The sequence below is a fragment of the Xiphophorus hellerii genome, chromosome 22 (assembly GCF_003331165.1).
Source record: "Xiphophorus hellerii strain 12219 chromosome 22, Xiphophorus_hellerii-4.1, whole genome shotgun sequence".
In the NCBI taxonomy this organism is placed as follows: Eukaryota; Metazoa; Chordata; class Actinopteri; order Cyprinodontiformes; family Poeciliidae; genus Xiphophorus; species Xiphophorus hellerii.
The window spans coordinates 25,545,099-25,572,697 of NC_045693.1; the positions used below are offsets into that span (position 1 = coordinate 25,545,099).

At 39.6% G+C, this 27,599-nt stretch overlaps 1 protein-coding gene and 1 long non-coding RNA gene across 3 annotated transcripts; one reads left to right on the forward strand and one right to left on the reverse strand.

Moving 5' to 3' along the window:
* Window positions 1–1,929: 1,929 nt before the first annotated feature.
* slc2a15a (solute carrier family 2 member 15a) lies at window positions 1,930–27,240 on the forward strand. 2 transcript variants are annotated; one of them, XM_032554044.1, is made up of 13 exons: window positions 1,930–2,016; window positions 2,604–2,664; window positions 5,652–5,750; window positions 9,655–9,815; window positions 16,457–16,581; window positions 17,608–17,753; window positions 18,365–18,497; window positions 19,409–19,596; window positions 22,066–22,176; window positions 22,653–22,754; window positions 23,751–23,826; window positions 24,685–24,812; window positions 25,755–27,240. In XM_032554044.1, exons 2-13 carry the CDS (start codon window positions 2,620–2,622, stop codon window positions 26,007–26,009), a joined length of 1,569 nt encoding a protein of 522 aa, XP_032409935.1. In that variant the 5' UTR covers window positions 1,930–2,016; window positions 2,604–2,619; the 3' UTR covers window positions 26,010–27,240. The 2 variants fall into 2 exon arrangements, with proteins under 2 accessions (XP_032409935.1, XP_032409934.1); XM_032554043.1 differs by lacking the exon at window positions 1,930–2,016 and having other exon boundaries at window positions 2,053–2,664.
* Window positions 2,496–21,903, reverse strand: LOC116713780 (uncharacterized). The gene is made up of 3 exons (XR_004337917.1): window positions 21,554–21,903; window positions 5,762–5,779; window positions 2,496–2,508 (listed from the first exon to the last, which is right to left on the reverse strand). It is a non-coding gene; the product is annotated as an uncharacterized LOC116713780 (long non-coding RNA).
* Window positions 27,241–27,599: the final 359 nt, after the last annotated feature.

Here is a 27,599-nt window from a genome sequence, read left to right on the forward strand (position 1 = left end):
CAATATAATATTTTAGTAAAATATACTAATAATTATTATCACAGTTATCTTAGATACTAGTAATATAACTAATATAACTTTTTAAATGCAAATCTAAATGATCTGTTATTATCTTTGTACTTTTAAAACTTGATTTCTGTGAGATTGACTCTATTTATGTAATATGTATTCTTTAAAAGCCAAACTGTCTAATGCCAGTTTCTTGGGCCCTGAAGTTTGACCACTGGGGGGCCTCCAAGATCTAACGTCAGAACACCCTTTTGCAGGAAAACTCCACGAGAAAGTGCTTTTAAAGTGACAAAAACTAATGTCACAGCTTCAAAAAGACTATTTAAAGAGGATGACCTCTCTAAATGACTGCACGTCTGTGGTCTTCATTGCAGTGGTTATCCTTTTTTCTTTTAATTCTGCTGGCCATTGTGTTTTGGAAATGCACTTTCCTTCTGCAAGCCTGGAAGAACCATTCTTTCATTTCTACCAGAAAACTTTTCTGACTTTACTTTGGTGTCCATAATTGTTGCCTGTTGACACACCAGCACCCCTGGTGACCAGACTAGTGATAAGCATACAAAGATAATAAGACGGCTGGATGGGCTTTTGGAGGAAAAAGTATTGATAGACTACAGTGGATGTTTCATGTTTGCTTGTCTTTGAACAGTCATACCCACAGGATACTTAATTACGGATAATAATTAATTACCATACTTGTCTCAGTTTCCAGACCGTCTGGTGAAATGTTCAAAAACTCTGGTGTATAAGAAGTGAGGATATCGTTAGCACAGAAACATAGGCTTTAATGAACAAAACCAGTCTTTCATGCTTAATCAGTGGAGGTAAGTCATAGGATTAGGCAGTGCTTAATGCTAGGCGGGTGGTTGTAACCCAGTGACCAGCCATAGGAAACGCACTTACTGCTCTATCAACTGTAGCCAAAATTATGAGCACATGACCACTGAGAGGGGTGGGTGACGACAGAGCTGTTTCAAATGAATCTCACCATGTGCCAGTAGAAAAACATTATGTTCAAAAATAGCAAGAAGATATTTAATCAGGTCAAACTTGAATTTGAGAGCCATATGATCTTGGGGACTTTCCAATAGTGCTAAATATTCAACGTCCGAAAAAGTATACAGCCGTGAAAAGTATCAGATGAAGTTTAATAGGATCATATAAAATATATACATACACTCATCTCATACAGACCCTTCTATAATAATAATAATAATACTAAATGACTTGTGCTCGTACAGTGATTTATTCACACGTTAATAGTAATCATAATCACAATACATCAAATTTATCTAGCACTTTCTAGGACACTCAGAGACTCTTTACAAGAGTAAAAATATGAGTAAAGAGGGGCTGCCGTGTTGGTGCAGGGGTTAAGCACAACCCACATAAGGAGGCCTTAGTTGGGGTTGTCACAGGTGCAAATCCCAGCCTGGTGACTTTTGCTGCATGTCTTCCCTCGCGCTCTCATTACCCTACTTTCCTGTCATAGCACTGTAAAATAAAGGCCAAAATAAAATGATTAAAAAATAGATCCCTGATGGTGAGGTTGATGAACTTCCCCAAACTTCCCTCCTCTCTGATCTGCTCCAGTTTGCCTACTGCTCCAACCACTGCACAACCTTTCTCCTCCATACTGCACTTGAGCTTGAAACACCTGGAGAAAAAAAGAGGGCAACCGGCACAAAACGGCAGCCTCGCCTCTCAGACTGCTGTAGCTACAATCCAGTAGCTTGTCGTCTTACACTATTGGATAATAATTAGAATAACTCTTTAAAAGTAACAGTGTCATAATTAAGTAACACTACAAGTCTTATTTATCTCCAAATAGTAAACGTATATTAACAATTGTGAGTGTTACTCAACTCTTACTCTATAAGCGATTATAGAGTAAAATTGACTCTGACAACTTTAGCTTTGTTCAGGGCGGGACCATATGTTCACTGGCTCAGTGTTGAAATTGACTCCAAGTGTTGACCTAACACTGTTCATTTTACTGTGTACTTGGTGAGTTCCACTTTTGGTTCAGTTCTAATCTCTTCTAATCTCTTCCCTGTTGCTCCATTTTTGTTTCTGTCTTTATTCTTCAGATTTCTCTCTTCAGACTCTCCTCCTCTCACCTCTTCTGCTTGTCTGGTTTTTCTCTTCCTCGGCTCTCATCCGAGCTTTATTTCACTTTTATTTTTCCGCTCCACTGCTTTTCGTCCTCGTCTTACTCCAGCTCCACTATTAATTTATTCACTTTTCAGTTCCTACTTTCTTTCTTCCTTACTTTTTAAAAAATTTATTCGTACACTCTATTCATTTTGTTTCCCTTAACCTCTAAAATGTTGTTATGGCTAATTGCTCTCAGCAGGCTTTTCTCTCCGTCTGTCACGCTGCTTCCTATCATGTGATGACACTGGTAGCTTGTTATTAGTGGCCTGTGGACTGCTGCTCAACACACTTGCACACTAACAACGTCCCAGAATTATTCATTTGGAGCCAGTGTGACCACGCCTGCTATTACAGTTATGACAGAGTCTGCTGTTTAGAAAAGGATCTGTTTTTTTTTTTTGTTGTTTTTTTTTTTACTTTTTGTTGCTTTGGACCAGATACCAGAACTCCTAAATGGCTGAGGAGATTTTAATTCCATCATCGGGGAAAATCACTTCGGTAAGTTCAGTATTTATGTCGCCTGGATGGATAGTTTCATGATGTTGTTTTAGACACTCTCGCGTCTAAGACTTAAATCTCTGTTGTACCTGCCAGCTTGTGCCGTTAAGAAAAAAATGTTCGGGTGTCAAAAATAAATGAATGCATGAAATAAAGTGTCAGTCTAAAGACATGGAGCCAAATGTATTCTTTGGAGAGCACAAAGAATACATTCGGTGAGTGAATTGGTCTTTGGAGTGTTGCATAAAAAATATTTAGTGGTTGCCCCTCTGGCCTCCTTTGAGCTGGCTGCCAGCCAAACAAATGAAATGGGTCGTTTGCAGTTAGGGATGTGAGCGATATGCACAGGATATTTGAGAAAGGCAAGACAAACTTCCTTGAAAGTGATGTCATCTGATGTACTGTCTCCTTCAAGATATCTGCAAACTGTCTATTTGCACAAAAAAGATCCCTCTCTCTTTTCTCATCACTCACACCTCAGTGTGCTTTGAAAAACACCTAAGTCTCACACGGATCAGGGAACGACTTGTTGTTCTGGATCTTGCTCAGGTACCCCCTCTCAAGTTAATAAGAAGAACGACTTTGTGCTGTAAAGTGATATCACAGACATCCTGGTGCACAGGATACTTTGGTTTCATTTTTTACTGGTCATTCACGTCTCGGCTTCTGTAGTGTGCTGTGAACTGTGTGAATTGAGGTTGTACAGACAAAAAGAGTTTGCAATTAGATCCACTTTAATCTCCATCTTTCCCACTGAATAAACTTTTATTACACAAATCTGTGTGGGTGTTGGTTTTCGTGTGGGTTTATTGGTTAATGTAGAGCAGGGGTCTCAAACTCAATTTACCAGGGGGCCGCTGGAGGTAGAGTCTGGGTGAGGCTGGGCCGCATTCACACACACGGTCTCCTCAGCCGAACCTTTCTGATTGCCTATTACCATATTTGGCCGTAGTCAGGCGCTGTAACAGCCGTAATTGTGTAGTGTCTCTTTAAGATTGCTAATGATGTCAGAAGTATGCGCCACGGCTTCTCTGTAGAGAGCGTGGGAGAAACGTGCTAGACGGACATGTTGGCTCCCTAACTTTTTAGTAATGTTACGGGTTGTTTGGATGCTGCTCAATTTTCATGTCTGATAATATAGCAGCCGTTCAACCGGCTTTGTAAGGTTGGTGAAGAGCGTATTTATTAAAGGACAACACTGGGGAATTCCCAGTACCAGCGTGGTTGTGAGTTTTTGACCGTCCTGACGAATCTGCCGCCTCCTCTCCTCCCTTAAACACAACCCAAGCGTTACAGCGCTTAACCTTAATTACGTTACACTGATCAGCAACTTCCGGGTCTAGACTGGATGCTGAAGCACGTGAAGCGGGAGCGGCCGCGGAAATTGCGCATGTACCGCATGCAAATAATGACAAATAGAAAATGCAAATAGGCCCGGCCGATGTCCCGCCCCCGAGAGCAATATACTCCACCGTGATTGGCAAGTTCGTTCAGCTTCGCACACAACACTGAAAAGTGCCAATTATATCAAACTCGCGGCCGCACTAACATTAAACTTTCATATTAAGGCGGGGGCCACAAACTATTGTACTGAGGGCCGCAGTTGGCCCGCGAGTTTGAGACCCCTGATGTAGACCCTGTGTTGTGTTGTCCTGTCAAGTCCCTGATTGATTCCAGTTGTCTTGTGTTTTCCTAATTACCCCGTGCATTTAACTTCACCTATCTCTCCTGCTCCCTGCTGGATCCTTGACTTTGTCGAGTCATTGTTGCCCACCTCAGTTAGTGATCGTTGTCTCGTAGCTCACTTGTGTTTCCTGGTTTTGAGGACAGCATTAAGCTCATTTCTCCACTTCACCCTGGCTCTGACTATGTCCATCCTCATCACCACCAAACACTTTATGATAAAATCCCTCAAATTGTGAGAATTCAGTCACTTTCCTCTAAATCAGGGGTCTCAAACTCCAGGCCTCGAGGGCTGCAGTCCTGCAGTTTTTAGATGTGCCACAGGTACAAAACACTGGAATGAAATAACTTCATTACCTCCTCCTTGTGTAGATCAGTTCTCCAGAGCCTTAATGACCGAATTATTCTGTTCAGGTGGTGCAGCAGAGGCACATCTAAAAGTTGCAGGCCTGCGGCCCTCGAGGACTGGAGTTTGACACCCCTACTCTAAATAAACCGAACATGCAGTGTATTTTCAGTAAGTCCCACTAATTGGAATCTCGAAGGATTTTATTCTGATTGCACCTCCATCGGTGGGCAAAGAGAATTTGCTGTTGCCTTCTGTGGTTGCACAATGTCACAGTTGGTAGAGCTGTTGCCTGGCACCAAGAAAGACTTGTGTTCAAATCCTGATCTTGGGGGCTTCCTGTATGGAGTTTGTGTGTTCTCCTTGTGCATGTATGGTCTCCCTCCTTGTACTCTGGCTTTCTCCCACAAGTCAATAAGCAGACTGTGAGAGCGTGTGTGTGATTCTATATCCTATGTGTCTCTGTTGGACTGGTGTACCCCCCCTCTTTCCCAATGACTGCTGGAGATAGGCACCAATCTGTCTGCCACCCTGCAAGGGTAAGTGGGTATAGACAATGGATGGATTTAATTCGATCATACCTTATTAAGTCTAGAGCGAAATTAAATAGTGTTGTACATGCTCAATTCTGAGGAAGTCTATTACTGTAAGAGTCAGAATCAAAATTTCTTTTAATGTCATTGTGCACGAATAAAGCGCAACAAAATTGAAAAAAATAGCAACTCTCGCAGAAACATAGACTGCTGTTGTATAGCAGTCTCAGGAGAAGGATGATTAGAGTTGTCTGCAATTTTCTTGATTTTACCAAGAATCGTTCTTTGGAGAATTTCCAGATGTTCAGTAAAACCTATGTTCATTGTGCACATGCTCTTTGGACAGTATAAGAACCAAGCAATTACTCTTCCCACCATTTATGGATGCAGTTCTCTTGAACAGCTGTATCTGCTTGTGATTGCAGCAACTGACTGGTTCTCTGCTAGCAGTGGCATTCTTGACTTCATTTGGGAGCTCTATGTTGTATGGCTACAACCTGGCTGTGGTCAATTCCCCTGCTGCAGTAAGACATACACACACACACACACACGCCTACACACACTTCACAGAAAGTACACTCACATTCAGAATGTACCTGTCAGAAGAATTATGCCAGCTAACGCCGCCAACACTATGTTTAATACATGACGATCTGTCTGCCATTATCAACAAAGGACAATAACAATACCGTATATGTAATGTTTTTTCTACCTGATCCTCAGGGCCCACTGTCATTCATATTTAGATATTCTAACATTCAGTGGAATATACAATGGGATCAGGCCAAATTTGAAAATCACTCTTAAATTAACAAAATAAATATTTAGACAAAACAGATAGCTAGCTAGCTAGACAGATATATAGATAGATAGATCCCCTTGGTGAAACTGTCACTTCTGTCTCCCACACAGCCCTCTCAGTTAATACACAAAACACTTAAAATATTAGAAAGAAAAAAAACAAAACATTGACAGCTAATCATTCTCCTCTGTTTCCGCTGTACTCCTGTTATCCCTTCTTCCTCCCAGGGAGAAGATGAGCAGTTTAATTGCACAAGGGACAAAGGAGTCCCTTAGTCTGTTTTTGTTGTACTTTGGAAGAAACAGCCTCCCATTGAATTTATAATAATAATAATAATAATAATACAGAAGGCAGTGATAGGTTACTTACTTTTTCAATTAAAAAATTTAACCCTTTATGGTATGCATTATGATACCAGGTGGAAAAAAAATGTTTGGGATGTTTTTTTTTTTAAAACTTAAAATAAACCAAGTAAACGTAATAAAGACAAATTTATAAAAAATATTCCTTTTTTCATTTATTTTTTAATTGACGTTGCCATTTGGCAACACTGTACCATAGTGGAAATGAATGAAAACAAGAGTTTGGCTTATTATTGTAAAAGCATTTATTTAACAACTCAGGTTATAGCCTAAATAGTCTCCAGTAGCAATAATGCTTACCAATGAAACTCATTTGAAAGCTAAAAACTATTTAAAAATGTTTTTCAATATTTCATTGATATAATGGTTTTTATTTGATTTGAGTGTCTTGATGCTGCCGTCTTTGCCTTACTGCTTGCGGAGGCTGATGAAGCAGTTCCTGTCAGCTTCCAGTGGAGGAGATGGACCTAGAAAACAAACAAACATCCTTAGTATGTTATGAACCTGCCACTTTAAAGCAACACTCAAGTAATAATAGATGTTCATCCTCACTGTCCCTCTGTTACTGTTTCTCCTGTCCTGCCCGTTCTTATTCTCTGGCTCATACTCTTCATCATGCTCAGTCTCATTGCAAAGTTGCAAGCTGCTCATTTTCTTCAACACTAAATCCTAATGCATCCTCACTACCATAAAAAGGAACTGCTAGTTTGGTTTTCTTCCTAAGAAACTATCAAACATTGTTGCATTAATAATGTAAATGGAAGAAAGAGTATCGAATATAGTCATATAGTCAATATTGAAAGGACTCACAAAATGCATTATGGACCTTACCACAGGGGCCGCTTCTCATTGGCTGATGCCCATTCTACGTGGTCACGTGCGTGGCCGTCTCACAAACACACTTAGCTTCCCGTTAGCTAAGTACAACATAACGGCAGAACTGATACAACTTCTACACCTTGAAGCCTGTCTGCTACACAGTCTTACATTAGCTAAACAGATCAATAGGCAATGTGTCTGTATCTGACATACACTGAAGATTTTATTTTAGCAGAAAAGGCTTTGGACTAAATTGTTACTCGTGTTAGCCACGTTAGCACCAAGTACAGCTAGTCAATCAACCATCGCTGTGTTCAGGGAAGCGCTGATTAATAATTGAGAAATAAATATTAAGCCTGGAAACTGTACCTTTGCTGTGGCGCATTACAGCCGCTGTAGTTTCTAAACGTTGGACTAATTACCTCGTTCGTTTGTGAGTTTACGTCATTCACAACAAACATCAAATAGAACAAATATATTTCATAACATTTTAACAAACAAATGGCTTCTACAGTGGTAATTATGTGAAATTAAATTAATTATATCCCAACTTCAGAAGATTTGCCTTTACCTTTACAGAGCTCTTTGGTTCCTCCCATCAGTCTGTAGCTTCTCATATTGAGGTCAAAGTTCAGATCTACCATAACTGACTGACACCTGCTGGCCTCAGGTTTGCAACCAGCTTGTGACTGAGAAACCAGTAACCTCCTCCCAGATGATGACATGAACTTGTTAGTTCCTCTGTCCATGTAGTAGCTGATATATTGTGAAAATCCGGTAGAAATGATGCACTTATCATGTTTACATAGAAACAACGCGCCGCGAGGCTGTTTGTGAGACTTACGGTCACGTAGGTCGGTTGTGGGCGGAGCTTGGTAAGGTCCATTATAGCAGACTCTAGAAGATCAACATGCCAGTCTAGCAATACAATTGTAATCTTAATGGTACAGTGTTGCCATGTGGCAAAATCAACATTTTAACAGTTTATCATTATTAAATTTATCACAATAAATGACAGCATAGTGAACTTACCTCATTTATTGTTGAGTATGTAGTTTTTTCCCCCCATCAAAAAATATAACAATACTTTATACTTTTACTTTAACAGCAATTGTTATTTTTATTTAATTAAAAATTATTAAATTAAATTAATACAATTTATATAAATGGGCTAATTATTTTTAATATAATAAATAATGGTGCAGAAAAGGTTTTTTTTTTTGCTAAAGCAACTCAAGTCTATTTTCCTTTAATTGTGCTTCCAAATCACAAATATCCCTAGATGTTATTAATGCACATAAGACTTGGTTGTAAAGAACAACTTCTTTTTTTATTTCCTGGTGCTTGACATGATTGGAAAGATAAGCCTCCACACTTTCAGAATCTGTAAATAACTCAAAATGGCCAAGTAGACCCGTTCATGGCTTTATCGCGACCAGTCACATTTACCAAACAGCACCAGTCTTCTCATTAGTACGCACAAAGAAAACAACAACGCAGGAGTTGAGACTAACATTTTCATTTCAGGCTGCATCATACATTAAAATGTGTTATGGGCAATGTCAGGTCAGGTGATCCGTGACTTAAGTGGTCCTCGGCATGAAAAAGTTTGAGAAACAAACGATTATTGTTGAAATAACCAATTATTGGAACATATAAAAACAAATGAAGTTACGTTACACGATTTAAGTATTACAAATCTAAAATAACTTGATGAATTTTATTTAGTTGTACATGAACTAAAGAGCAAAGACATCTTGACATTACAAGTTACATGCAAACAAGCTACTTGGTCAAGACTTTTCCATGGTAAACAATATTCTTATGCTGACCTATTTAATCACAGTTTTTATAGTCTAATCGAGATTAATCATGCGATCCTACCAAAATATTTTTTTAATGTTTATAATATTCTATCAATCGTTGGGGCAGATAAATATACTTAAAATGTGTGTTTATTATAATTGCAATGTTTCCAAATATGACAAATATGATCAAGAATATTCTGTGTAAACTGTGCATTCTCTAAAACATCGTCCAGTTGTGCTCTTCTGCATGTAATTCCACAGAAGATAATTGTGGTTTGTCTACCATGAAGGTAAATTAACATACAGTGGACGTTAATTGGAGAACACAAGGACACAAATAAAGTACAATGAATAAAATGTAACAGTGAGCAGTGCTGTTTTCACATGTCATAATTATTTGTCTTAAACCTCTCTAAAAACAAGAAAAAGATTAGACATTACAGAGGAAAACGTTGCCACTGACAACAAAGCGCCTGGATCTTTTCTGCTTGTGCTTTTGCAACATCGCAAATACACGATTTCCTTTTCAACTGTTATCTGGTTGTCGTCAAGTTCAACGCGTCGTCAAGTTCAATATCTTGTTTCAATGTGCAATTTTATTTTGATCACTAACTTCACTGCCACTTTGCTCTTCCAGTACATAAAGAGTTTCTACAACAAAACGGTTGTGAGTCGTAATGGGACAGGACTCAGTGGGGAGACGCTGACGCTCATGTACTCTCTCACTGTGTCCGTCTTTGCTATCGGAGGTCTGCTGGGCTCCCTCATTGTCGGTATGCTGGTTTCTCGCTTTGGCAGGTAAGATTTGTTTCCTAAGGAGCAAATATTGAAATCCCCCTATAGGGGACTTTTTCTGCCATATTTCGAGAGCACACATTTTCAGTCTGCACCCAGTACAACACTTGCCAGGCGATGGTGCATTTTTGTTCCAAAAGCAAGCAGAGAATGTTTCATAAGCGAGCAGAGAGTTCTGCAAGAGCGCACGGACAAAGGTTTGAGTACAAACATTACAAGTTTTGAGAAGAAAGACATGAAGTCCTGCTGTCTGTGTGCTCTTGGATTATGGCAGGAAAAGTCCTCCATAGTCTATTCCTTTATGATCAGCAGGATAGTGCTCTATGTTGCATAGATCTAATCATTTCAAACTTTTTTTCTTGAAAATGACCAAGGAATCATCCATACTGCCAGTTTTTATGAACACACAAACCCGTTATTCTTAAAATCTAGAATTCTTAAATTTGAAGATCTGGTGGGATTTAAAATTGATGAAATTATGTTTAAGGCATAATTAAACCTGAGCTCAAACAGGAAGTGTTTTTTGAAAGAGAAGGGGGATATAACTCAAGGGGTTACTCAAACTTGCTAATGTTATTTCAATATCTGGAAACGTTGACCCACGTGGACTGAACGGCTTCGTTCACGTTCTTCGCCGCCATAGCTAAAACTACAGGCAGACTACAATTCTGAAACGGCGCAGAAAATTGACATCATCGTTCACAACTCCGCCTTCTGGCTAGCTGCCAATCAGGCTGATTGGCCCAGCAGAAATTCAGCTGGAGAAAGCTAGCCTGGCTAGCCTGGATGAGGTGTTTATGCTCTTCTGGAGTAACTTTGGTAAACTAGCCACTCATGAAAAGGTTCAGGCCTGTTTTATGTTTTCTTCATTTGAGGGCAGAGGCTGATGCTGTGGTTTGCTGGAGGCAAAAAACACCAGAACCAGGCTAATGTGTTGGTGGCAAAATTTAACCGAAAAAGTATCTAATCACATTTACGTCCTAATTTAACGAGGGCAAGGTTTGTTTGGACAACCTTTTTCCCTAATAAGCAAATACGTCTGTCTATCTATCACAATGTATGAGCAACACAAGATTGATTGAGACAACAATTTAAAATAAATAAAAATCATTTTTCAAATAATTAAGCTGAACAAATTATTGTATTTAAAACATTTTCCTGACTAATTTCATGCTAAAATTGTTGCCCCCTGTTAATAGTACAATAAATCTGATTCTGACCAATCACAGCAACTTTTTCATAGAGTCACTGATTCCACTGAGATGCATCACAGAAAAACTTTTCAACTTTCTTCCATCAAACTGCCAACACACGGAAAGTTACATTTAGAAGTGGATTAAATGTTTGATTTATTTTAAAAGTATTGTTTTTTCAACTTAATTCTGATTGGAGGATGTCTTTCATAGTTTGGGTGTTCAATTAAACTATAGGACTGCAACAACAACAATAATAAATTACCAAGTTGCGTTTTTCTTTAGAGCAGTTTATGTTAGCCAGATGTTGCGGCTGCTCAGCGCCGTAAAAGCAAATTACTTTAATGAGTTAACATCAAAATAAATCTCACGGGGCAAATTGCTCATTGCTTATACAGTCGCACTGATCACCGTGAATAATCTGTACCTGACAGCTGTGCGCCAGAGACGGGTGCAAAAACGACGCTGAGGATGAGAAAGCAGCACCTCCAGCGTGCCATGGTTCCTCCTGGCAGATCACCTGGAAAACTGGACTTGAGGGGGAAAACAGCCAAGCTGGAGCGGAACTCCATCAAAGCATCTCCGCTGCGTTTCGCTCCGGTTTGGATGTAGATGCTGAGAATGTTTTCATCCACAGCTGGGAAGGGGAAGCAGATGCAGCCGTTTCGTTTCCCTCTTTCAAAGATGACAAACTTCTGCTCCAAAGTTGTTCCTTTTCTTTCTTTGTGGTCAACAAACCTCCAGTTCGTCCACAATTAAAGCACGATAAGCTTCCGTTGCACCTAGATTAGGTTGTACAAAGTCTATTTCTGGCTTCAGAGGGAGTATTTTTAAACCAGCCTGCTTCCCGACGTTTTACCTCTCTTCAGACATTTCCCGCTCTGACTTTCTTTAACCCCCTCTCCTCTACAAAACATCTAACCAGTTGGAATTTTACTATAGCAACTGTCAGGATTAAAAAAAATCTATTTATTTTGATTCTTCACTTGTTAAATCAGATGTTTTTGATAAAAAAGTTTCATTTAATGTGAATAAAAAAGTCATATCAGCTGATATTCCAGTTCAGATATTCCAAGCAGTGCCGGTCCAAGCTTATGTGAGGCCCGAAGCAAATGTCATTTGGGGGCCAACTTTTATTTAAACCCACCGAAAACCACACTCTTTCCAAAATTTCACAGTTCTTTTTTTTGTTGTTGTTGCAATAAAACAGCAAAAACATAAAACCTTTCCAAGTATTTCTGGTCTAGTTTGTGGTGTAAATATCTTATTTAAAACTTTAAATAAAGCAAACCTAACTTACACGTAACCCTTTCAGCAAGATATAGGAACTTGTTTTAAGTTAATCATTTCTTAATATTTATGAGAAATTATCAGTTTCACTTTCAGATTATTTCACTTATAACATTTTGTCCATGTTATATTTTAATCAATATTAAGGAATTATTTACTGAAAACAAGCTCCTATATCTTTCTGAAACGTTATGTAAATTAGCTTTATTTTATTTCAAGTGCACAAAGATATTTGTAATAGAAACTATATCAAAAATACTTGGTACGATTTTGTGTTTTTGCAGTAAATTCCTAATTTTATTGAAGTATTTTTATATATTTTTGCAATAGTTTGTCCCCACTCTAGTGGAGAACAGAGGATTACCGATTGCTGTGTTGTTTGTGCTTATTTGTGACAGTTAGTGACTTTTTGTTACTCACCATATTGATCATGGATAATAATTTGATAACTAGTAAAACTGAGGCAGCATTAGAAGAAATACATACTTCCCCCTGCTAGTGGGAGTTAGCATACCTAAAACCGAGTGATTTTGACAATATTTTGCTGATAAACTCAAAAATCTCAACTCAAAACGTTTTCTGAGATCAGATAGGATATTTTTTATGTCTTCTTTGCTTTTAATTCATGAATATATAATTACACATAAAAAACATTCAGCAAATTTATTGACAAATTAACTGAGTTTGGATTCAGTTTGCATGTTAATGCAAAAACACATGTTGTTTTTACATGTGTTTTTGTACATTATTTGATTTTATTTAGTTGTTTATTTTAGGATTCTTCATAGGATCAAGAAAATTAGGGACAATCCTGACCATCCTCTTCATCAGATTGTCTTGGGAAGGCGGAGCATCCATCTTCAGTCAGAGGCTTCTTCAGGTTCAGTGTGGTACAGAGTGCTTCAGGAGATCTTTTCTGCCGACAGCCATATTCAATGGCTCTTTGAAGAATGTTGATGGGCTATATTTAATACAGTGCTTCTCAATTCCAGTCCTCAGGCCCCCCTGCTCTGCATGTTTTAGATGTGCCTCTATACCAGAACAGCTGATTCAAATGATTGCATGACGTCTTCTCCAGCCAGCAAGTACTGCAGAAGCCTGTTAATCACCCAAAGATTCAATCCAGGTGTGTGGCAGAAGGGAAACACCTAAAACATGCAGGGCAGGGGTGCCTGAGGACCGGAATTGAGAAACACTGGGCTATAACAACATTTAATTTCCATTTGGGATCAAAAAAGTATTTCTGAAACTGAACTGAATGAAGAAGAAAGTGAATAAACAATATATAGAAAAAAGAAACCCCAGATGAAAACACTAAAGTAAAGGCTAATCTGTAATAAAAATGAAAAGCCCAAGAAACTCAAAAGAAAAAACAACAATAACAAAAGTTCTACCCAACAGGCCTGATAAGTGCTCTCTTCCCAGACGCAGGCAGCATCTATTGCTGCCTGCGTCAAAACGAAACTTGGCCTTTCATCTGTCTTCTTCTCTAGGGGTAGATTGGAGAAATAGTTCCTTAGGAGAGTGGCCTGGAAAGCGATGTCTTGTTGGATCCAGGCATCAACTGTCTCCCGGGACCAATCTTCCAGTGCTGCCTTCGTGAAAGCAGCAATTGCCTGTTCAGACTCGACTGTCTTTTTCGCTGAGGGAAGATTGGGTAAATCGTTCCCTCGGACAGCGCTCTGAACAACGCTCTCTTCGCGGATCCAGGATTCAATTACGGCCTGGGTCCACTCTTCTATTACTGCCTCCATCCAAAAGTTTTCAGACTCGTCTGCCTCCTCTGAGGGAAAATTGGCTAAATCATTCCCTCGGACAACGGTCTGAACAGCGCTCTCTTCATGGATCGAGCAAACAGTTGTGGCCTGGGTCCAATCTAGTGCCTTTGTCAACGAGTTTTCACACTCTACTGTCTCTTTCTCACTGGGAAGATTGGCTAAATCATTCCCTAAGACAGGAATCTGGACATCGCTCTCGTCATGGGTCCAGTCTTCATCCATTGCCGTCTTCATCAAATCAAATGTTGAGCTTTCGGACTCAACTGCTTCTCCAGCCGGAGAAGCTTGCTTCCCAGTCAGGGAAGACTCGCGAAGAACCTCCCTAGTCGAGGAAGGTTCAAAGAGGAAAGCATCGAAATCGTCATATTCAGACTCAGTGCTCTCGTCCTTTGAGATACTTTCCTCTGAATCGCTACCGGGAAATACTTTGTCAAAAAGCTTCTGCATTCCAGTGCTAACCAAATATCCGACCCCAAAACCAAGGGGGAAAAACATGCCGACCAATAACTTGTTCATAATGAAAATCCTTGCTAGACGCAATGTTGCTGTTCGAAGAGCTGACTGAATATGAACTGATGATTTGAAATGCAAGCCCTCATAACCTCAGACGTTCTTTGATCTTTTGACCACATCACAGATGAGGTCATAGCTACAATGACCTCACTGTAGTTCTGAGGCAATGTCTTGTTTCTGCTCGTTTCTATGGAAACGATCAGATCAGTTCCACATGACCCAAAAAATTGACCCTTTGCAATCATTCGAGGCGCCATGACAGACGTCGGAAGTGAGGGACGGGAGTATTGAACAGAGCGACGAATAGTTTTTTAAAAGTTGTTTGGAGTCGGTGTGTTTTTTTTTTATTGTTTAAAATAATTAATAGCTATGATAGCAGTTTGGATAAGCTTTCCAGCAAAAAGGCGTTTAGCGATTTATGATGAATTAAATGCGCTGATACTTCACTAACTGCACCGAGTGGAGCGAGGGCTCAAAGATGGCGGCTCTATGTGACGTCACCGACAACAGGCCGGAGCGGTCCATGAGGCTTTTATTCTGTTTATATGCCTGTGGTTTCTTTGCTAGCTGTTTGGACATTTTCTGCTCTGTTACTAGCTCGCAGCGGGTTCTGGTTTTAGTTCTAATAGTTCATGTAGTGAAAACAAACAAACTTAAGAGTTGTTCGAGTTCTCCAGAGCCGAGCATGAACGGTGAAGGATTAGCACTTCGCTCGGTTCACTTTCAAACTACTTTGGTAGTTGTTTGAAAAAAAAACAAAAAAAAAAACAGACTGGTTCCGACAGGAAGGTGAAACCCATAATAGCATAGTTAGCTTACCTGACTTTCCACCGTGTTTTCCTCTTCATGGCAGACTCCTCTCCTCCCCCTCAGCAGGTTTCCACCTCAGCTCCAATTAAAGACGGTGTTTAATTTACCAAAATGACCTTATATTGTTTTATCTTAAATTTTGGGGGGAGTTTTTATCGTTAAAAAGCTCCCTGTGAAGCTTCTTCGGGTCATTTTCTCTTACAAGTGGCGCCAATCAGAATACTCCAGGCTGCACTGCAGCTTTCCAGATGGTGCGTTTGCTGCTTCAGGACATTCCAGCACCACTCTGCCACACATCGTTTCCCAGTCAAAAACAGCTCAACATACAGTGGACATTTTTAATTCAAAAATAAAACGCAGCTGCATAAAATAAAACTGACTGAAGCGAAGCTACAATCCTAAATAACAAGCAGCGTCTAAGATAAAACTGTACAAAGATGTCAACGTTTTGCATTTAAGATAGAAAAAACCTTCTTTGTCCATAAATATGTTCTACTCAGAACTCCTGAAGTGTCATAGTTTTATCTTCACTTGGTCCAAATATTGTAAAAAACAATTTTTTTTTAAATCAAATTAATAATCAGCATACCAGCCCTATTTGATGTTACATAAAGAAAATCGACTCGGCTTTTCACATTTTTAAGCATTTTTTAGCTGCAAGTGCTCATTATTTGCTACAAATGTTTTTTTTGTTTTTTTTTTAATCTTTTATGAATTTAATGCTAAATAAAATAAGTTGAAGTGGTTAAATGAATAACTTTGCAGAATGCGCAGACTTTTAAAAATCAATTAAATATGGCCAATCTTCTTAAAAAAAAGACAAAACTCAAATTTGTAAGAAAAACTCTTAGCTTAACTTAAACTTAGCAAGAGAGTGTTAAGATTAATGTGGTGCAAAAATATGTCTTTTGCATTCCTTGTTCATGTGAGTGATTTTATACTTCTATCATGTTTGAAATAAATAAATAAATGAAAATAAGGAGATCACAGTTAGCCACATTTGGGGTGCTGAGTGAATATTCATATTTATATATCTTTATGTTTCTGGTTTCATTTTCAGGAAGGGTACAGTGGTCAACACAACAGTGCTGGTGTTTATGGCTGGCTCCCTTATGGGCTTCAGTAGGATTTGTGGTTCACCCGAAATGGTCATCATTGGCCGCTTCATCACAGGGATACATTCAGGTACCTGTACATACACCCACACACACACCCACACACACACACACACACACACACACACACACACACACACACACACACACACACACCCCCACACACACACACACACACACACACCCATACACATACACGCATACGTACAACACACAAGTCCACATGTGTGCCTACTTATCTTGTTATACATCAGCTGAAAAAAAGTCCTTTAAACATAACATTATGAGTTCTACTTTATATAATTTCATTTCATATCTGGGGTTCTATTTGTTGTGTTTGTGTTAGTGTAACGGGTACCAGGGTTCCGGACCCGTCAGCAGCAGATGAAGCTGAAAAACAGCATATAAATGAGCACACGGGAGACGCAGTCTGTGTTCCTCCAATTTCTCTCAGCTTATGTGAAACTGCAGAGCAACAGGCAGCTCAGAGTCTCCATGCGCCACCTAGTGGTGAAACACCATTACTACACCCATCGTCATTAACCCCATAAACATTTAAAGAAATGCATGCTCCTTTTTGTCCTACTGTGGGCACACACCAGTGGGCATCCCATCAGTGTAGAAGCAGCAGGTGGCAACTTTTCCTATAAATGGTTGTAATATTCATATCAGTCGAAAAGAGAACAAAGTTGAAGCCCCTCATCAGTGATATGTTTTCTGCTCTCTTTGTCAGACATGATGAAACGCCTAGCCTACTTAGAGGACCGCTGCTTTTTGAAATGAACAGCAGAGACGCCGCCTGCGCTTCAGAATTACACAACATGCTACTGTATATCTGTGACAAAGCTGGCATAACAGATCAGTTACATTTTTGTAAAGTCATCTACAGTCTGTTTTTGTGGTTGTGAAGAATTCACGTGTTTATGTCAGACTTACTGACAGCTACTCATTTAGTAAAACAATGTTCTTATTCAATGTCCGATTGAATACAATAGGACCATAGAAGCGGCATAAAAACTTCTACATGTAGCTTCAACGTGGATGGACGACATGTGCGGGAGTCAAATATGGATTTTCTCTGCTCGTGTCCCCGCAGGGATCTCTCTCAGTGTCGTACCGATGTACCTTGGTGAGATAGCGCCAAAGAACCTGAGGGGATTTCTGGGTCTTGTTCCGAGCATCTTTATAGGAACCGGGGTCTTTGCTGCCCAAATCCTCGGCCTCCATGAGCTCCTGGGAAAGGTAGCGCAAATGCTTCTGCTGACAACGATGCCCCGTCTAGGATGTTAATAGATAAGAAAGAAACTGAAACTGTAAGGTTTTCACCTCTTCCGAGAGGTTACAGTCAGCAATTGTTTCCACATGACAGACAGAAGCCAAGATAAACCAAATCTTTCCTGTAATGCTCACTCTCCCATGTTAAACAGCTTTAGATATTTTTGGGTTTCTAATTAGCTTTTAAAAACCTTTGACACGACTGTCAATTATTTTTTTCGTTGTTTAGCATAAAATTGTAAATTTGTGTTGTATGAATTTACCAGTAGTTTCTAACATTGTAATAACTGAGCGTAAACTGAACTCCCCCAGCCCCATATTGAAATAGCCCCCCTCCACTATACCTGGTGGAATAATTTCAGTGAAATCTCCCTTCTTAACTGAACCATTAGACCTTTTCCATTATAGAGTATTTCTCCCATATATTTCAAAAACAGCATATAACATCCTAGTGTGAAAAATGGCACTACGAGATATTTATTTCCTTATCAAAATTTCCTCCCTCTGATATTAGTATTGCACTCTTGAGGGTGTTTACACGGATCTCTCTCTGATCCTCTGTGTTGCTGCTTTTTCAGGAGGAGTATTGGCCTCTCTTTCTTTCGGTGGTGGTGGTGCCAACGTTCATCCAGCTGCTGCTGCTGCCGTGGTTCCCAGAGAGCCCTAGGTACTTGCTGATTGAGAAGAACAATGTTCATGCCACAATTACAGGTCAGTATTGTTGCATTGCTTCTATTCCTACAGAAATGGTGAGAGACTAAATTAGAAAAGGCATCATCGAGTCCATACAGCTGTGATTCTTGTAATGTAGGCACTTTACAAGGAAAAAGGTCAGTTTGAGGCGATCATCAAAAGTTGCATTTAAATCAAAAGATTTGATGTTTCACAAAATCTTCCTTTTTTCCCCCTCATGTTCATATGAAGGGATTTTTTTTCACCAGTGTGTTCAGTGTGCAACAGTGGGATAAAGCACTAAAGATAGCAGATTATTACAGTGAAAACTTAAGCAACTGGGATCTGATGAAGTTTTTGGAAGGACTTTATTTGACTGGGTGTGCATAGGATTGACATGACACTGTCATAATCATGAAGGAGCCTTCATAAATGTTTACTACTGTTGTTATGAAGTGTCATTCGGTAAATAATGACATTTTCAGTGCAAATTTGCATTAAAAGTCCATTAAAATTGTCAACTTTGCATTAAAAGTGTCATGATTTACCGAATGACGCTTCATGACCGCAGTCGTCAACCTTCATGAAAACTCCTTCATCTTTATGACAGGTGTCAGTCTTGTGCACACCCCGTCAAATAAAGTGTACGATTTTTTTTAAGTTACACTTTAAAACACTCCATATTGAGTGCTTCTACGCGCATCACTCAAAAGATTTAGTTCCACAGGAGCCACAGCCACGGAGAAACAAGATAAGACTAAAGACAAAACACCATTACGCTTGACCAAATTTTAACATGATGATGCCAAAATCGGTAGAAAGGATCAACAGAAGTAAAAAAAAGTTAATACACAAGTGGAATTTTTCAGGTGTTTGGTGAGTTCTGTATGTTCCCGGTGTTGACTTGTCACATGCCGATGGGATTCAGCTCTCTGTCTGATGCTTTTCAGCTCTCAAATGGTACAGAGCCAAGTGTGACATCCAGGCTGAAATTGAAGAGATGCAGGAGGAACAGCGCTCCCTGTCCTCCGTGGAAATGCTGTCGGTCTGGAGCCTGTTGCTGGACGATTCAGTCCGATGGCAAGTGTTGAGTGTGGTGGTTATCAACATTGGCATGCAGCTATCTGGGATTGACGCTGTGAGTACTCTACGCATCTTAAGAAACGATACGGGTCAAGATTTTTCAGCGTTTCACGCAACTCTGTAAGGTGCTTAGCAACGATAGAAACGATCTTGAAGCGTTAGAACTGTCGAAGGCTGGTGTGTCAAAGAATTAGCATCTCTGGATAAGACAAGATTATGTGGCTCTACAATAACTTCAAAATGTAAGGTATTTCTTGGAGCGTTGTTGGAGAAGTACAACTGTCGCACATTACAGTAAAATTCTGATTTTTACACTTGCTAAAAAACAAAAATCTCTCCATGTAGCTTAAGAAAGTGAACTCAAACACAAGTGAAACTAAATGGATTAAGAGGAAACAGCTGTTGTGTGTCTGGGCTGGTTACCCTGAGACTGCAAAGCTGTTCAGTGTTCTGCAGCTTCTCTTTTTGGAATTATAAACAAAAAAATAACAAAAAAATATTATAAAAAGATTAAAGGAGATCAGGATGAACATAAACAACGCAACAATATTCTAACCAAGCAGCTTCAGGCCTGATTAGTCCAAACGGACACAACGTCTTGGTTTTGTGTGTCAGATGGACCGTCTGCCATTGTGTCTTCTCTTCACCATCACACTCAGCAGCCCACAGATGTTGGAATTGTCATAAAGTGTGTTTTTATTATTATTATTATTATTTGGACTAAATTACAAACAAGAACTTGGGATTGTCATTGAATGGATCATAAAAAAAATCAAAAAGACAATCCTTTTATTAGATCAGAAATGAACAAGATGAGGCTGGAGGTGGAGCTCTCACACTTTGTCCCTATAGTGTAAAGGACACAGTGGGAGGTTGCAAGAAAACCTCTGCACAGGAAAAGGCCCCCTCCTTTATAGACAATGTAATGGAGGCGGTGAGTTGAGGGGCGGTGTGTTTTGTAGCTACGCAAATGCGTGGATGTGTGTGTTTGCAAGTAAGTAAGCCTATGGACACTGCTCCAGAATCCCCCTCAGCCATGGTCCTTGATAAGTGATGGAGAGTTTGATCAGCAGCCTTGGCAGCACTTTGGGTCAAGTCCACAGATGTCACGGGAAGGGTACGAGAGTGGGAGCGGAGCATCTTGTTTGCGTAACATCCAGGAGAATTTGAGATAGCTCAGCCATCCAAAACACAGGGGGAGCCAGTTCAGATAACAATGATCGTTTTGTATCAGCCCGACTCCGTTAATTTTGCATCTGCCTTGGAGTCTCACTGGTACATCTCAATGGCGACTCCCAAAACAGCCACATGTTTGTTGTCCGCTCCCTCCGAGCAAAGCTGGTAACTTCTCCAAAGTTTTCAGGAACAACCACTGCGACTCTCTGAGCGTTCGCTGCTCTGCACGTTCCCTCGTATGAGCCGGGCAGCTTCTCAAACAGCAGCTGACATTTTATGAAATTTGTTTATATGCCAGGTTGACTGCCAAATCCAGAAAGAAGAAATCCTGTTATCAAAAGTCCAATCACGTTCACCTCTTCAACATCCTAGACAGACAGTATGTGGACATCCACTTACCCCAGGAATCCATCTCGTATCCAACAGCCAGTGTCCAAGCAGGGCAAGAAGGCTATCCTTTCCAGTTTTCTTGTCAAGAAAATTTGATCAATTGCGTTGAGAGACCAGCTGACCAGATCCATAATTTGCAACTTGGAAGATATGAAAAGAGAGACTCCAAGAAAGAGCACAGGATCTAGAGCAGGGTGGGTGAGATTGTATATTTTCAATCCTTCTCTCACCACACCAGCCTCTTTACTCCTCCCCGCAGAGACTTCTCCACAGATGTTGCCATCAGTGCTCTACAGAGGTCTTTGTTCTTCCTTAGTCTTGCTACGATCTTGAGACAATACTGGTAGCTCCTATTTCTGACTAACTTTAAAATCCATCCATAGACTGCAGCATCCACTATTCTGTCTGTAAACAGTCGCATCATTCAGTAGTGTGACCACACACACACACACACGCGCACACACAATAAACAATCATATCAAATATCGGGATTGAGCATCAACACCTGCTATGTAAACACAGCCAAAGGGAGCAGAAGGGCTAATCACAGGTGAGTGGATGCAGGAAAGGGAAGGGAACAGGCAGAGGCAAATGGGAGAATCAGAAACAAGGTTAAGAAAAATATTGTTATTTTATAAAAAAAAAATCATGCAAATTGCTAATTAATATATATGCTTATTAAGGTATCAATATACGTAAAACAACATCAACCTTGTGTGATGACATACGTAGGCAGCTGGTCCTCTAGTCATCACCCTCATTGTCTTTTTACACCAAATGCAGTCAGTTTCAAATCTCTATAATCTCTACAAGCTGCGTCATCTTTAATGTCACACTATAACATTATGTCAGCATTGTAGGAATAACCGTTGCACCCGTTCTGTACTTTAAAAAGCTGCGAGGTATTTATCCAACTGGACATTCAGAGGTGAGGTTCCTTTTTTTCTCTGCCCGGCAGATCTGGTTCTACACGAACGACATCTTTAAGAACGCCGGCATCCCAGTTCCAGAGATCCAGTACACGACAGCAGGGACGGGAGTCATAGAGATCATCGCTGGGCTCATCGGGGTAAGCATTCAATAATGAGACATGCTGTGATAGAGCTGGTATGATGACTTGTTTTGGGTGTTGTGTGTCTTGAAGACTCGATTTTATTGGACGAGTCAGGGAGACTGCACTGTTTTACATATGCTATATTATATTTCTTATGGATAAACTGCTTTGGTGAAATGATAACGAAATGTACATGGAAATATTAGTACATTTCAGGGTTATGTATTGGCTTAATGCTGAGTATCAAGGAAATGAGAAAGGCCTCAATATACACCTATTTTTGCTAGATTAGATAGAATACATCTATGTGTTCTACTCCTACTTCTAATAACAATAATAATAGCCGTAGATCATTTCGTTTATCCATTCATTTGTTTATTTGAAAAGCACGGTAAAAACCAAAGGCAGTCAAAGTGCTGCCCGGTCATTCACTTTTACCCCGACTGTGTTCTTTTATATACAGTGGCTGACATCAGGTGTGTATTTCTTAGTGTTTCACTATAGAAAAGGTGGGAAGGAGGCATCTCATGATTGGGGGTTTCACCATGATGGGGATCTGCAGCGCTGGAATCACATTGGCCCTCATTTTACAGGTGTGTGCGCAGAGTAGCCCGTTGAATGTCAGCATCTGCACAGTAGTGACCATCCTGCAGTTATGGGTATGTTTTAATAGCCACTGCAAAGAAAACTGCAAACGTGAGAAAAGACCCTACGAATGCTATAAGTTAAAAATAAATGCTAATCCGAATGTTTAAATAGAGGCACAACATAGACGTTTTGTTTGCGCGTCCACAGGTACCTTCATTGGTAGTATTGTGAAAAGCTCAAGGAGACGGCATGAACAAAGTTCACACTTTTACACCCAAGCCCTCACTGGTTTCTACGTGCCATTTTGCTGAAGCAATACAACCTTATTCACTTTACACTTATATATTTATACACTGTATATTTGTCAAAAACAGGTAAAACGACATTTACTGGTGAAAAAAAAAAGTCAATTGATGATAGGGGTGTAGAGGGAAACAAAAATGATTGAAATTATGATTCTGTATGCTTCAATTAAGTAAAATTTTTCATTTTATTTTGGACATCAGTAAATGACTCTTTTTCTGGTTCTGTAATTAATTGGATTCAATTATGTTGTGAAACTTAAACAAGTGGAAAGCACAGGACCAAAGAGTTTAAGCAGACACAGTCAGTGCCTGAACAGAAAGGGAAAGCACCTCCTCTATGAACATGCCAGGAATGCCTTTGGTTATGATGTTCTATAGTTTTTTTTTTCTTCTTTCCAAAGTCTTATCTGATATTGTGAAATATATGTGATTTTAAGTTGGACGCTAGGCATCATCTTTATAATTCAGTTCACTTGTAAACATGTGGCACCAATTCATAGCGTGTCAGAGGACTTTACAAAAAAATATGGGGTTGGAGGAGACAGAGTACGCACACAAAAACAAACACAGAAGCGCTGATCTGCTTTCTGTGTTAGACAATAAGTAAAGTGTTGATGACAGAATAAACCTGGACTGCAGCAGTATGCTCTGATCACAGATAAACTCATGAAATCATGCTGTTTGTTCTCCTCACAGGTGAAGTTACTGTTCATGCGCTACGTCAGCGTCTGCTGTGTGGTTGGCATCATCGCTGGCTTCTGCATCGGTCCAGGCAAGTTTGACACATTTCATTCAGACATTCTAATAAGAACAAATTGAGCTAAGAGTGAGAGTCAGAGTCCTGGCTAATGGAAACTTACAGAAAATTACTTTTCTATAATTTTGTATTTAACAAGTCAATCCACTTTTTCTCCACTTGTAGTTGATTACCAAGACAATTTAAAAAGTTTGGCCAGTGTTAACAGGTTCAGTGTGCTTTAAGAGAAGAAAGCACTTTAGGAAACAATCCATATGTTGTGGAGCGCTGACAAATATTCACAATAGATTTATGAAAAGTCAAAAAGCAAGCAGAATGTTTAACACGTGTTATTCCACTCGCAATGAGACCGCTAGCTCTCAAGTCTTTACAGGATTGTTCTCATCAAGTCAAAACACTTTTAGATTTCAAGGTTTCTCCCAGAAAACTTGCTAAGCCTGGTGGTCAGGTGCTAAGACAGTCATTCATCCAGCGGCCCGTCGTGTTTTTGAGCTAAAGATTTTTTTAAAGTTGACAGGAAATTTGAAAATATCACATGACAATTATGTGTTATTGAAAGATTGGAAGATGAATACATGAACACCAACTATAAAATCTAAAGAAAACCTCCAAAAAACAAATAAATAATCAATGCTTAGCCTGGTGGGGGCACAAGTAAAGCCTGTTGACCCGCCAGGCTTACAATACACCGAGGGAAACCCTGGATTTCGTTTGTATTGTTGAAGAAATGACCACGACTTTTCGCTGCATTTCTGTTCGGACCAGAACATTATTTTCCAATAAATCCACATGTTTGTGTTTCTTATACTGACTCACAGGAAGTAAATCGATTTTTGGAACCACTTTTTTTTTTTTTTTTTTCCTGTGTTGCAGCTGGGGTTCCCTTCCTGATCACAGCAGAACTGTTCAAACAGTCCCATCGTCCTGCAGCCTACATCATAGGAGGCTCCTTGAACTGGCTCTCTAATTTCACCGTGGGCTTTGTCTTCCCCTTCCTACAGGTGATTGCCGTACATCATCATCATCATCATCATCATCATCATCATCATCATCATCATCACGTGTCCCTGAGTCCTTAACATTTCTGGAGCGTGTTGATGCTATTGATGCATATTGATGCTGGTCCAATTACTGCTCAGAGTAACTGAGGCTCTGATTCACGTGAGCACATTGATACTTCAGTGGCACAGCGACTTCTTGCCTTTTGCTTTCAGCTGCTTTCTAAACTAAACTAAATAAATAAATAAATCTACTGCAGAATTTGTAGCATATTACAAAAGTATCCTTTCTTTCAGAAAACTTTTTCCGCTATCTTATGACATTTGAACTTCTGTGTGTTTTGGAGCAACATAAGTGGACTAACCAGAAAGTCTCAGAAATGCTAAATAGTTTAATTAAGGTGGTTGGGGGAAGCAAAACACTGTTTAAGGTAATTGTACAAGGTGCAATAAATGAACCCTTCTGTCAAAATATTTTACTCTGAAACTTAATCTCTGGTTACATTTTTACGTAAATTCAATTAATGATCCAAAATCAATCAATCCATCCATTATTCTATCCATGAGTGAAATTGCCACCATTATGTTTTATAATGGGAATCAAGTTTTCTGATAGTAGTAGTGTTAGGTTTCTTCCACACACAGCTGCTTGCCCAAGGTTTTATTTGATTATATCAGAAAATTGGATGCTGTATACTAAATGTGTATACTACACAGATGCCATCTGATGTATTTTTTTTTAAAATTTTGTAATACAATGTGTTGGTCTGTCACACAAACCTTTAATTTGAAATAAAATGAGAAAAAGTAAAAAGAGATACTTTTTCAAGGCATCACAACCTGATGCATACTTTATGAAAATCTGGCTTTTTTTTTTTTATTTTTAATCCAGGCACTCCAACTTGAAAACTCATCTCTTTGCTCTCTTGTCTCTTCCGCCATCAGATGTCTGCCGGGTCCTATTGCTACCTGGTGTTCGCCACAGTTTGCTTTTCGGTCGCCGTCTACGTTTACATTGTAATCCCAGAGACGAAAAACAAGACCTTCATGGAGATCAGCAGGATGTTCTCCAAGAAGGAGTCGATCCTGGAAACCCAGGGCCTGTTCCACGTCGACCAGCTGAAGCTGAAGAAGATGAACGGATACGGCGGTTTGGAGCACACGTCGCTGGAGTTCGACAGCTCCTCCTCCGTGCCTTAACTCAGGTTTAGGTTCTGTGAAGAATTGATTCTGCTCGCCAAAACCACCCGTCATTAGGCCTCCGTGGCCTTTCCCTTCTCTTCGGCACTTTGATATTTACAACTTCTGTTAAACTCCGGGCTCAAGGCCCAGTTCAGTGCTCGGTAACTTTCACATTGTTCCTGTATTTTGTCTTAGCTGCACCTCAGAATGACGCTTTCACATGTCAACACAACAACCACTGACTGGCAGATCTGGATGGAAGACTGTAAGATTATATAACAGAGATATTTAACAGTTTGAGATCTTGTTTATCTTGTGAACTCAAGCGTGTATTTGTTATAAAGTTAAATTAGTCATTAACAGTTCCTTGACCAAATGAAACAAGAGGAGCTCCCAGTTTTTAATTCATGTTGATTTTCCTGACATAAGAAAACTATGGAGGCCCCTAGGGGACATGGAGGATTCTTTTTTCTTCTTTTGCATTGTCTAATAATCTACTGATCAGTTCATGCAGCATAAATGAATACTGTAAGCCTTTCTTTCAGTGGCCATTAGACTTTCTGCTATAAGGTTTTTGTGAGGTTTTTTCCATTTATGTCTGGTTGTGAAATACCTGAAGTTTTATATCTTTTTCTTTAGGACAGAAATGCACCACAGACCTGATGTAAACAGAAACTTTCCGTAAGAAGAAAAAGAAAAAATACAACCAAACTATTTGGACTGTTTCTGAGTTATTATCACTGGGTCATAAAGTCATCAGACAGTTTGATTGTGTCTCTTTGTGTTGGTCTGAATGGTTTAAAGAGCCGTTTTCATGTGCAGATCCATCTCAGCCTTACACAAACAGACAGAAACATGCAGGGAATAAATCGATTTTCAATCAGTTTTGTGCATCAAAGAGTTAAGAATAAACACGTTTTCACTGAGGCTCTTTAATGTGTATAGATTTCACATTTTCAATTGACATTCGTGACTGTATACAAAATAGACCGGCAAATAACTAAGCATATTGTGAGGTAACGCAAACGTTTTGCAAGGTAGTGCAAAAGAAAAAATTTCCCCCTACGGTGCTCCATAGAAAACAACAGTGTGGTTGTTTTGTCTTTTAGTCCATTTTGACTGTGATCTACTGGCTGTGTTGGTAAAGAAAAAAGTGCTGAAATGGATTTCTAAATTTAATTATACATGTTCATAGGTCTTGAACTGTTGAAATGGAACAACCTGAATTAAATAACATGTTGGTACTGTAGTTTATTTGTGTCAGTAGTTTATTTGTGTCTGTGATGTAACAGGACTACAGGACTCTTCGTCAGTGTTTCCAGATATCTTAGAAGAATAATCTCAGGTGAAACTTGGAGTAATTACAGTTGATCATTACACTAACAGCCAAAACATTGTCTGGGGTTTTTCAACTGTTTTAGGGTCATTTTGATGTGCCCAATCCAAAATTGGCATTATGTCTTTCCGTAGAATTATATCCATCCATCCATCTACTTACAACCTTGTACCTGGTGGGGTCAGGAGGTACTGGTTTCTATCTCCAGCTAACGTTCCAGGCGAGAGGCGGGGTTCACCCTGGACAGGTCGCCAGTCTGTCGCAGTAGAATT